We start from the raw sequence: 12,854 nt of genomic DNA, 5'->3' as shown, positions 1-12,854 counted from the left end.
TTTAAGACATCCATGAGATGTAAAACAGGGATGGTCAATTCCAGTCCTCACGGGCTGGAGTGGTGACACACATCCCCACACACATTCCCCATCCCTAGCAAACACAGCTGATTAAACTCATTGCCTTCTAAGCTAAATATCATGATTAATTGATTATTGGAGTCAGTTGTATTAGTAGCTGGGGCAAAAGTGTGACACTAATCAGGCCACCGAGGACTGGAGTTACGCATCCCTGTCCTGAAATGTACACCATACTACTGGAGTCACTGCATGGGCAAAAGGGGTTGAGCATAGATACGTTCTGATACTGGGGTGCAATAACCTAAAGAAAACCCTAGAACAAAGCCTGTCCCAAAATGCCTATCTCTCCCAATCCTTATTCTAAGCTCTATGGCTCAAATGAAGAGGATTACCTTCATCCAAACTTTAAAACCTCCATCTAGCACAGCGATGGAGCTCGTTCTTAGAGCTATCATTTTATGCTGCATGCACAGGCACTACATTGCTGAATGTCAGTGAACGTGAACATGATTATAGCCTGTTCAGTGATTCAGATGTGCAATTCGATACCAGTTAATATACTGAACAAAAATGTATACGCAACAATTTCAAAGATTTTACTGAGTTACAGTAATATAAATCCAATTTATTTATATAGCCCTTCTTACATCAGCTGATATCTCAAAGTGCTGTACTGAAACCTAGCCCCAAACCCCAAACAGCAAGCAATGCAGGTGTAGAAGCAATATAAGGCCATCAGTCAATTGAAATAAATTAATTAGGCCCTAACCTATGGCTTTCACATGATTGGGCAGGGGTGCCCCCCTGTGGGTGGGGTGAGGGACACTGGAGAGCCAGGCCCAGCCAACCAGAAAGAGTTTTTCCCCACAAAAGAGCTTTATTACAGACATAAATATTCCTCAGCATTTCTTGCAGTCAGCATGCCAATTGCATGCTCCCTCAACACTTGAGACATCTGTGGCATTGTGTTGTATGACAAAACTGCACATTTTAAAGTGGCCTTTTATTGTCCCCAGAACAAGGTGCACCTGTGTAATGACCATGCTGTTTCTTGATATCCCACACCTGTCAGGTGGATGGATTATATTTGCAAAGGAGAAAAGCTGACTAACAGGGATGTAAACTAATTTGTGTGAAAATTGAGAGAAATATGTTTTTTGTGCGTATGGAAAATGTCTGGGATTTTTTATTTCAGCTCATGAAACATGGGATCAACACTTTACATGTTGCGTTTATATTTTTGTTCAGTGTAGCTTTGAATGTGCTGAGCCTTTAAATTGCAAATGGATAACCCTGTGTGTGTGTGTTTGTGTGTGTCCGCCTTCCTGTGTGTCAGGTGGAGCCGCTTGAGGAGACCAACGTGGACCGACTGATGAGCTCCCTGGGTTATGGTGGAAGCCATCAGGTCAAAGGTCTCTCAGACTCGTCCACTCTGAGCTCTCAGCCTTCCATCGGTGAGGTCCGTCAGCAGATGCAGCTCCTGCTGGGTAATGCCTTTGGGCTGGCCCCAGATGAGGCCCTGCCCTCCAACCACCACCACCCCCACATTCACCCCCACCTCCACAGTTCCTACAACCCCAGTCACACCAGCCCCTACTCCGAGGGAGTGACCAGTGCCCCTGGCACCATGAACCACCCATGTGGAGGAGGCCGCCAGCATGGGTCTGCCTACGGGCCGGAAATACACCAGTGTAGCTTACCCAAGCCTGTGAGTGCATTGATTAGATCATGCAATAAAGCAACAACAAAAAATGTCTATGTTTACGGTGGTGTTTTAAACAAAAATCCTGAATGCTATTGTAGAACATCCACATAATAAGATGGTATCTGTGTAGGACATTATGTTTAAACACCCACACACTGATTGAACTGTGTCTGTGTGTTGTGTTTGGTGCTGCAGGGCTTCAGGTTCACTCAACTTCCTGACATGTGCGTTGGACCTCCGCCCACTCTGATCCCCTCCAGACCTGGACCCCCTCCTGGGACCTCAATGAGGCGGTACGAAGCTCCCTCCTCTTCCCTTCAAGCTGTTAGAAAGACAGTAAACGGATGCAAATAACATTCATGCCAATATATGCACATCCACACAGTGCTAAACATACTCAACCTACTACACCGAACAACAATCTAAATGCAACATGCAACAATTTCAAAGATTTTACTGAGTTACAGTTCATATAAGGAAATCAGTCAATTGAAATACATTCATTAGGCCCTAATCTATGGATTTCACATGACTGGGAATACAGATATGCATCTGTTGGTCACAGATATCTGAAAAAAGTAGGGGCGTGGATCAGAAAACCAGTCAGTATCTGGTGTGACCACATTTTGCGTCATGAAGTGAGACACATCTCCTTCACATATAATTGATCAGGGTGTTGATTATGGCCTGTGGAATGTTGTCCCACTCCTCTTCAACGGCTGTGCGAAGTTGCTGGATATTGACGGGAACTGTCGTACACTTCGATCCAGCGTATCCCAAAGATGCTCAATGGGTGACATGTCTGGTGAGTATTCAGGCCATGGAAGAACTGGGACATTTTCAGCTTCCAGGAATTGTGAACAGATCCTTGCAACATGGGACAGCGAATTATCATGTTGAAACATGAGGTGATGGCAGCGGATGAATGGCACAACAATTGGCCTCAGGATCTTGTCACGGTATCTCTGTGCATTCAAATTGCCATCGATGAAATGCAATTATGTTTGTTGTCCGTAGCTTATGCCTGCCCATACCATAACCCCACCGCCCCCATGGGACACTCTGTTCAAAACGTTGACATCAGCAAACTGCTCCCCATACAATACCATACACACGTCTGCCATCAGACCGGTACAGTTGAAACCGGGATTCATCAGTGAAGAGCATACTTCTCCAGCATGCCAGTGCTATTGAAGGTGAGCATTTGCCCACTGAATTCGGTTACGACGCCAGTCAGCTACACTGAGATAGAAGTTTGGCACAAACTGTCAGAAATGTTGGTTATGCAAACCCACAGTTTCATCAGCAGTCCGGATGGCTGGTGTCAGATGATCCCGCAGGTGAAGAAGCCGGGTGTGGAGGTCCTAGGCTGGCGTGGTTAAGCATGGTCTGCGGTTGTGAGGCCGGTTGAAAGTACTGCCAAATCCTCTAAAACAATGTTGGAGGCGGCTAATGGTAGAGAAATGCACATTCAATTCTCTGGCAACAGCTCTGGTGGACATTCCTGCAGTCAGCATGCCAATTGCACATTCCCTCAAAACTTGAGACATCTGAGGCATTGTGTTGTGTGACAAAACTTAACATTTTAGTGGCCTTTTATTGTCCCCAGTGCAGGGTGCAGCTGTGCAATGAATTGTTTAATCAGATTCTTGATATGCCACAACTGTCAGGTGGATGGATTATCTTGGAAGGAGAAATGCTCACTAACAGGGATGTAAATACATTTGTGAACCAAATTTAAGAGAAATAAGCTTTTGTGCGTATGGAAAATGACTGGGATCTTCTATTTCAGCTCATGAAGCATGGGACCAAGACTTTACATGTTGCGTTTATAGTTTTGCTCAGTATACTTCTTTTGAAGGTCTATTTGTAACTAGCGTACTGTATCCTTGTAGCGTTTCCTATCCTAACTTTTGTTGTACTACTTTAGATGTTATGCTGCTCATGTGTTGTTGTATTTCTACTCTACTGTTATTCTGCATATTTTAAAACAGGGATGGGCAAACCTTTTGATCAATACATTTTTTGTTTTTGTTTTACTCATCCGGGTGTCAACTTACTGTTGCAAGTTAGAATAGTAGAATACACAAGGTGCAGTTTAGAAATGTGGTTGTGCATCAGCAGTTTCTCTTGTTATGTCAGTCACTGATAGTCACTCCATTAGCCCATGTCATCAAACATTATTTAGATTGGTAAGCTATCTAAACTTCGTAATCATGGTCGAATTACCAGCTGGGGGCCCCCCATTGATTTTGTTAGTCCGTCTCACTCATATATCATATTAAAAATTGCTTAAAACATTTCTCTCCACCCTATTTCACAATGTGTAGAATTGCAGGAAAATTGTTGTAAAAGCTCATTTTGTCTTTTTCTCCCCTTCTGCAGTTCTACACCCGACATCAGCCTGAAACCTCGCATTTCTGAGGCTTCTGAGATACAGAATCAGCACAATGGTGCCACCTACCTGCCTATCAACAGAGCGCCCTTCCCTGCTGTCACTGTTGACCAGTCCATGACCAGCTACTCAGGTCAAAATATTAAATATGATATAATTATTCAGATATGGACTAGTAAATATACAGTGAGCACCATAATTCATTGGACAGTGACCATTGTTTTGTTATTTTGGTTCTGTACTCTAGCACTGAGTTTTAAAGGATACAATGAGGGTGAAGTGCAGACTGTCAGCTTTCATTTGAGGGTATTTTCATACATATCGGATGAACCGTTTAGAAATTCTAGAAGCTTTTGTACATGGCCCCCACCCATTTTCGCGACATCAAAAAACATTGGACTGTTTAACATAATGTAGAATAAAGTAATTATTGTTAATATTTGGTCGCATATCCTTTGCATGCAATGACTGCTTAAAGTCTGCTATGCATCGACATCACCAGACGCTGGGTATCTTCCCTGGTAATGCTCTGCCAGGCCTGTACTGCAGCCATCTTCAGCTCCTGCTTGTTTCGGGGACTTATTGCCTTCAGTCTCCTCTTCAGCATGTAAAATGCATGTTCAATTGGATTCAGATCCGGTGATTGACTCGGCCAGTCAAGGATTCTCCACTTTTTGGCCATCAAAAACCCCTTCGATGCTCTAGCAGTATGTTTAGGGTCATTGTCTTGTTGCATGATGAAGTGCCGTCCAATGAGTTTGGAGGCATTTGGTTTTATCTGAGCAGATAAAATATTTCTGTAGACTTCAGAAGAGAGCGTTTTTGATCTGTTGGGCTGTTGTCAGGGGTGTTTTCTTCACCATAGAGAGTATTCTCTGGTCAACCACTACAGTGATCTTCCTTAGTCTACCGGGTCTTTTGCCATAATTGAGTTCACTGGTTGTTTTTTTCTTGTTAATGATGAACCAAACTGTTAACTTGGGGATGCCCAGGGTTTTTGAAATGTTCCTGATTGATTGATTTTCATTTCTGAGCCTTATGACGGCCATCTTCATTTGCATCGACACTGCTGTCTTCGTCATGTTGTCACACCCCAACAACAACCTCCAAAGGCAATAGCAAAGTCTAGAATCAATACTATTCATCAACAGCTCTCCTGCATTCACTAACGACACAAAGGAATACACCTGCCTAACAACACACATCTGTGAAACCAATTCAACAAGTACTTGTAGTACCTTAAAATGGGGGGACCATGTTCAAAAGGTTAAACAGTTCTAAACAGTTCTCAACGGTTCATCCGATATGTATGAAAATACCCTCAAATTAATGCTGACAGTCTGCACTTCACCCTCGGTGTCATTGTATCCTTTCAAACTCAGTGTTAGTGTACAGAACCAAAATGACAACAAAATGGTCACTTTCCAATTAATTATGGTGCTCACTGTAAATACACAAAGTACCAGTCAAAAGTTTGGACACACCTACTCATTCCAGGGTTTTTCTTTATTACATCAAAACTATGAAATAACACATATGGAATCATGTAGTAACCAAAAAAGTGTTAAACAAATCTAAATATATGTTATATTTGACATTCTTCAAAGTAGCCACCCTTTGCCTTGATGACAGTTTTACACACCTGGAATGCATTTGAATTAACAGAATTTTTTTCCTTAATGCGTTTGAGCCAATCAATTGTGTTGTGACAAGGTAGGGGAGGTATACAGAAGATAACCCTATTTGTTAAAAGACCAGGTCCATTTTATGGAATGAACAGCTCAAATAAGCAAAGAGAAACGACAGTCCACTACTTTGAGACATGAAGGTCAGTCAATACGGAAAACTTCAAGAATTTGGAGTGATGATTGCTAATAATGGGCCTATGTACGCCTATGTAGGTATTCCATAAAAAATCTGCTGTTTCCAGCTACAATAGTCATTTACAACATTAACAATGTCTACACTGTATTTCTGATCAATTTTATGTTATTTTAATGGACAAAACATGTCCAACACAAAAACAAGGACATTTCTAAATGACCCCAAACTTTTGAACGGTGGTGTATGTGTACAGTGGGGCAAAAAAGTATTTTGTCAGCCACCAATTGTTCAAGTTCTCCCACTTAAAAAGATGAGATAGGCCTGTAATTGTCATCACAGGTACACTTCAACTATGACAGACAAAATGAGAAAAAAATCCAGAAAATCACATTGTAGGATTTTTAATGAATTTATTTGCAAATGATGGTGAAAATAAGTATTTGGTCACCTACAAACAAGCAAGATTTCTGGCTCTCACAGACCTGTAACTTCTTCTTTAAGAGGCTCCTCTGTCCTCCACTCGTTACCTGTATTAATGGCACCTGTTTGAACTTGCTATCAGTATAAAAGACACCTGTTCACAACCTCAAACAGTCACACTCCAAACTCCACTATGGCCAAGACCAAAGAGCTGTCAAAGGACACCAGAAACAAAATACCTAGTGAATGACCTAGTGAATGACCTGCAGAGCTGGGACCAAAGTAACAAAGCCTACCATCAGTAACACACTACGCCGCCAGGGACTCAAATCCTGCAGTGCCAGACGTGTCCCCCTGCTTAAGCCAGTACATGTCCAGGCCCGTCTGAAGTTTGCTAGAGAGCATTTGGATGATCCAGAAGAAGATTGGGAGAATGTCATATGGTCAGATAAAACCAAAATATAACTTTTTGGTAAAAACTCAACTCGTCGTGTTTGGAGGACAAAGAATGCTGAGTTGCATCCAAAGAACACCATACCTACTGTGAAGCATGGGGGTGAAAACATCATGCTTTGGGGCTGTTTTTCTGCAAAGGGACCAGGATGACTGATCCGTGTAAAGGAAAGAATGAATGGGGCCATGTATTGTGAGATTTTGAATGAAAACCTCCTTCCATCAGCAAGGGCATTGAAGATGAAACGTGGCTGGGTCTTTCAGCATGACAATGATCCCAAACACATCGCCCGGGCAATGAAGGAGTGGCTTCGTAAGAAGCATTTCAAGGTCCTGGAGTGGCCTAGCCAGTCTCCAGATCTCAACCCCATAGAAAATCTTTGGAGGGAGTTGAAAGTCTGTGTTGCCCAGCAACAGCCCCAAAACATCACTGCTCTAGAGGAGATCTGCATGGAGGAAAGGGCCAAAATACCAGCAACAGTGTGTGAAAACCTTGTGAAGACTTACAGAAAACGTTTGACCTCTGTCATTGCCAACAAAGGGTATATAACAAAGTATTGAGATAAACTTTTGTTATTGACCAAATACTTATTTTCCACCATAATTTGCAAATAAATTCATAAAAAATCCTACAATGTGATTTTCTGGAGTTTTTCCCCTTATTTTGTCTGTCATAGTTGAAGTGTACCTATGATGAAAATTACAGGCCTCTCTCATCTTTTTAAATGGGAGAACTTGCACAATTGGTGGCTGACTAAATACTTTTTTGCCTCACTGTGTAATATATATATATATATATATATATATATATATATACACACAGTTGAAAAATTCCCTGTCATCGGTCAGTTTGGATCACCACTTTATTTTAAGAATGTGAAATGTCAGAATAATTGTGGAGAGAAGGATGTTTTTCAGGTTTTATATCTTTCATCACATTCCCAGTGGGTCAGAAGTTTACATACACTAAATTTTTATTTGGTAGCATTGCCTTTAAATTGTTTAACTTGGGTCAAACGTTTCAGGTAGCCTTCCACAAGCTTCCCACAATAAGTTGGGTGAATTTTGGCCCATTCCTCCTGACAGAGCTGGTGTAACTGAGTCAGATTTGTAGGCCTCCTTGCTCGCACATGCTTTTTCAGTTCTGCCCACAAATGTTCTATAGGATTGAGGTCAGGGCTTTGTGATGGCCACTCCAATACCTTGACTTTGTTGTCCTTAAGCCATTTTGCCACAACTTTGGAAGTATGTTGGGGTCATTGTCCATTTGGAAGACCCATTTGCGACCAAGCTTTAACTTCCTGACTGATGTCTTGATGTCTTGTTTCTTCAATATATACACATAATTTTCCTTCCTCATGATGCCATCGATTTTGTGAAGTGCACCAGTCCCTCCTGCAGCAAAGCACTCCCACAACATGATGCTGCTTCACGGTTGGGATGGTGTTCTTTGGCTTGCAAGCCTCCCCCTTTTTCCTCCAAACATAACAATGGCCATTATGGCCAAACAGTTCCTTTTTGTTTCATCAGACCAGAGGACATTTCTCCAAAAAGTATGATCTTTGTCCCCAGGTGCAGTTGCAAACCGTAGTCTGGGTACTTTATGGCAGTTTTGGAGCAGTGGCTTCTTCCTTGCTGAGCGGACGTTCAGGTTATGACGATAAAGGACTCGTTTTTCTGTGGATATAGATACTTTTGTACCTGTTTCCTTTGCTAGGTCCTTTGCTGTTGTTCTGGGATTGATTTTCATTTTTCACACCAAAGTACGTTAATCTCTTGGAGACAGAACGCGTTTCCTTCCTGAGTGGTATGAAGGCTGCATGGTCCCATGGTGTTTATACTTGCGTACTATTGTTTGTACAGATGAACGTGGTACCTTCAGGTGTTTGGAAATTGCTCCCAAAGATGAGACTTGTGGAGGTTAAATTATTTTTTTCTGTGGTCTTGGCTGATTTCTTTTGATTTTGCCATGATGTCAAGCAAAGACGCACTGAGTTTGAAGGTAGGCCTTGAAATACATCCACAGGTACACCTCCAATTGACGCAAATGATGTCAATTAGCCTATCAGAAGCTTCTAAAGCCATGACATCATTTTATGGAATTTTCCAAGATGTTTAAAGCCACAGTCAACTTAGCGCATGTACATTTCTGACCCACTGGAATTGTGATACAGTGAATTATCAGTGAAATAACCTGTCTGTAAACAATTGTTGGAAAGATTACTTGTGTCATGCACAAAGTAGATGTCCTAACTGACTTGCCAAAACAAGAAATTTGTGGAGTGGTTGAAAAACGAGTTTTAATGACTCCAAACTAAGTATGTAAACTTCCGACTTCAACTATATATATATATATATATATATATATATATATATATATGGTTTTCTGTCAAATTACTTAAGTTCACTCATTTAAGCCTCTGATTGGCTAACCACACTGCTCATCTCTACAGGAAACCCAATGACAGCAGTCTACGCCATATCAGCCAACCACCCTGGTTACTCGGACTACTTTGTCATGTCTCCACCATCGTCGTACGGAAGCCCATCTTGGATGTCCTACCCACCGGAACCTGAGGACATCCCACACCAGTGGAATGATACTGTAAATACTGTTAGTATCTGAACCAGAACAATGTCCCCGTATATTTAGCTTGTATAACACAGATCACAGATTGTTTGATCTGGATTCCTCACTATTAGTCCCTGTTTAAACAGTCTCTTCTCTTTTCAGAACCCGTGTCATTTAGAAACCATTTGTTGAGATTACCTGATCTCTGGCACTGAGTGGAAACAGCATATATCTTGGTGGGCACACACACTTAATACAAGACAGCATTTTCTATCAATGATTTGGGTTTTTGTGTCTCATTTCTTTTCGTTACATTTCTTTCTCTTTGTCTTCCAGGTGTCCTATCGGTTGGGTAGTAGGGCCTCCCTCCCTCACAGTGAGTACCCCTGGACTAGAGCACCCTGCCCTCACTGTCACCCCTGGCACCTGCTGGCCTCTGGCCTGCCTCCTCAGCCCATCCAGGCCTCCCATGGTCTCTGAGCCCCAGGTCACACAGGCCTCACAGCCTCCATGTCAACTGCCACCAGCCAGCGGAGGATGGCCTAGAGTAGAGCAGTAGCATGGTAATGCCACATACAGCCTCTGCCCTGGTCCACACCATCCAACGACAGAGCTGGACTGACTGTGCTTTTTGATGATCCAAATTCTTTAAAGGAAAGAAGAGTTTTACCTACTAAACTGATGGTTTATGTGTATTTTTTAAAATGACAAAAAAAAAATAGTATCTAACTCGTCTTGAGCTGTTTCAGTTTTTGGATATTTGTGTGCTTTGTCATTTACTTTTGTGCATTACTCCTTATTTTGAATGAGTAAAACATTTAATGAGTGTATCTTGTGCGCTCACCTTAATTTAAGGAAGACATTTGTGCAAGAAAAGCTTTGGTGTGATTGGCATTGTCATTCTGTATTTCTGAAATGTACCCACGACCTTCAACCCATCAGATTACAGTAAAAAAAAAAACTGTTCTGTCATTCATATGTTAATGAGGTGGGTCTACTAACCATGATTATGAAAAGCTGAATAGAGTCATATATTGCAGCACATAAATGATCTTACAATGGTTCTTTACTTGCAAGTGTTAGTATGTATTTGTATTTGGAGATTCTGACTTATATTGTGTCATAGTCATTCACTGGACAGAGTGGTAATTAATCAGATGTGTTGGATGGGCCACAGGAGTATTTATTCCATTTATTATGTAACATGACAGCATTAATTATTGAAGAGACTTTTACAAGCAGTGAGAGAGAGAGAGAGATATTTTCCGTGTATATTTTGACACAATTTTCTTGACATGTTGACTTGCTTTAATGCATTTTGAATTTGAAGGACGGTCAGATTGTTTTGAATCCTATTTTCAAATATGTCAAGTGTACCAACACTTAGATGTCTAACTACCAGGATCATCTAGTGTAAAACATGACCACATTTCAAATGTATTAATTCATGTAAGTGCATATGCTGGTATATGCATATACACAAATACTCACTGGGTCATAACATAAGCAAAATGATGCATAATGCTATGTTTTACTAGTATTTAAAAACAAATTTCAAAACAAGGATAATGTGATGGCTAGGGCTCTTTACCATCTTTACCATGTATATGCTACTAGTTGAGTTAATCAGTGCAGTTTAGTGTAGATCAACAACCACCAAAACATGTAACCAGACTTGATTTGTATTACTGTGATATTGCTGATATTGAATATCTAATAATGAAATTGGAAAGGTTGGAAAGGTTTTTACATTTAAAAATGGTGACAGAATCAGGTTTAATGTGATGATAAAAAATAAAATACAGTTTGATCCATCACAAAGTAGGGACGTTATTAGTTTAGTCTGATATTAGATGAACAGAGCACTTTCTCATCCTGAGTTCCTGACCCCACAGAACTGCAGTATCAATGCAAATACTTTGTTAAGCATGCAATATTAATATCGAAAATATTAGAATAACTGCTTTTTAACAAATTATAAAAAGATGCAAATGCATAGTCAGTATCTAGTCCATTCGTTTGACTGGGTAGGTGTCTTCAAATGGATACCAACTGTTTCTACCTAGTTTGAAAAAAAATATTTAACTATTTTTCTACAAAAATATGAAACCATTATTTTTACGTTGAAGCGTAATATTCCAAAGGAAGTATTGATAAACCATGTAAAAAGCCCAAATGCAAAGACATTTAGAGAATCTGTGTGATTTGCTCTGTAATACTACATAAAATGTCTACTTTTTCTGCTCTACACATACACTGGTAAAACATTCTTCCTCTACTAGATTTAGTCACAGTAAAGTTTCACTAAACAATGTTGATGAGACTTGAAAAAGAATTCAAATGGAGCCCATGAGTTGAACATCTTTGCCTTTATCAAGCACAAACAATCTGGTTGATGCTTGGAATCGTCGTCATTGTAACTTGTATCGCTAAGAGACAAAAGGCACTCCCATTTGTTGAAAATAATATCATTGGTATGTTCAGTTACCCATATTTGAAGCTCATGAAGGGGAAAATGTGATTGAGTTGAACAGTCAAAAGGAACATAATGAAAGAGTTGACATAAGTTGATGTACTCCTGATGCTTCTTTTACCTCATTTCTCTGAGATTAAATGTGATGATTAGCCCCGGAGGTTTCTGAAGGCACAGCAGTTTGAATCATGTTATGAAGAATGCAGTTGAATGTAGTTATGCAGAATTTTGGTGAAATAAAACCCAATAAATTACAACTTGGAATTTGTTTCTTGAGTGGAACATTAGTTTTACAACCCTGAATGAAGAATAGATACTTTCAGTAGGAACCTGCACGTGAGGGAGATGGGAGTCCGTGTGTGACATTTTCTACTAGTTCAGTGAATAAATGTCAGGGTCTCACAGCCATCTGACAGTGCAATGTTCCCATTGTCTAAGGAGCTGAACGTCCCTAGAGGGAAACTCATTTGACCAGTGACGTTGAAGGATTTATAAAGACCACAGACCGCAGCTCCAGCATCTAAAATGACTTTTCTTGACTTTCTACAAGCAATGAATCCTGAATACAAAGTTTTTACACTGAACAATTTATTGTCCTCAGAAAGCTTTAAAATTGGTATTCTTTTCCCACACATTATGATTAATTGCCGTATCAGTCCTCCAAGGAGATGGTAACCACGTCAGGACCTTGACTCTTCAGTACAGTCTGAGACTACTGAGCTACATTAAGATAAACTTGTTTTAGGGACATCAATCCATATACACAGAGATCTAAAGTAATATTGGATCAGTTCCTCTTATAGAGGCAGATTGTCAGTAAGCCTGTGAGTAAACCTTCAGGATTTTTTTTGTACTCAAGGCTTACCCCTAAAACATAAGGTCAGATCACGCATTGCTAATATGGTAAATGTGTGATCAACTGGCAGTTCATCTTTATCCCCACAAGGGGGAGGCAGAATTCCTGTAACTCATTAAGGTTTTCACAAATCTC

The 12,854-nt window shown here is 40.6% G+C and overlaps 1 protein-coding gene across 4 annotated transcripts in view; it reads left to right on the top strand.

The window, feature by feature from the left end:
* Positions 1 to 12,131, top strand: part of kiaa1549la (KIAA1549-like a) — a 44,328-nt gene extending 32,197 nt beyond the window's left edge. For all 4 annotated transcript variants that reach the window (XM_031802128.1, XM_031802127.1, XM_020455929.2 and 1 more), the window contains 6 exons: positions 1,358 to 1,729; positions 1,922 to 2,019; positions 4,112 to 4,254; positions 9,272 to 9,432; positions 9,553 to 9,626; positions 9,727 to 12,131. In XM_031802128.1, the coding sequence (XP_031657988.1) occupies positions 1,358 to 1,729; positions 1,922 to 2,019; positions 4,112 to 4,254; positions 9,272 to 9,432; positions 9,553 to 9,582 (804 nt within the window). In that variant the 3' untranslated portion in view covers positions 9,583 to 9,626; positions 9,727 to 12,131. The remainder of the gene's footprint in view (positions 1 to 1,357; positions 1,730 to 1,921; positions 2,020 to 4,111; positions 4,255 to 9,271; positions 9,433 to 9,552; positions 9,627 to 9,726) is intronic.
* The last annotated feature ends 723 nt before the right edge of the window (positions 12,132 to 12,854 follow it).

This window comes from Oncorhynchus kisutch, linkage group LG22, assembly GCF_002021735.2.
Source record: "Oncorhynchus kisutch isolate 150728-3 linkage group LG22, Okis_V2, whole genome shotgun sequence".
NCBI lineage: Eukaryota > Metazoa > Chordata > Actinopteri > Salmoniformes > Salmonidae > Oncorhynchus > Oncorhynchus kisutch.
The sequence above is the reverse complement of the archived record's forward strand: the minus strand, read 5'-3'. Positions and strand labels throughout refer to the sequence as shown.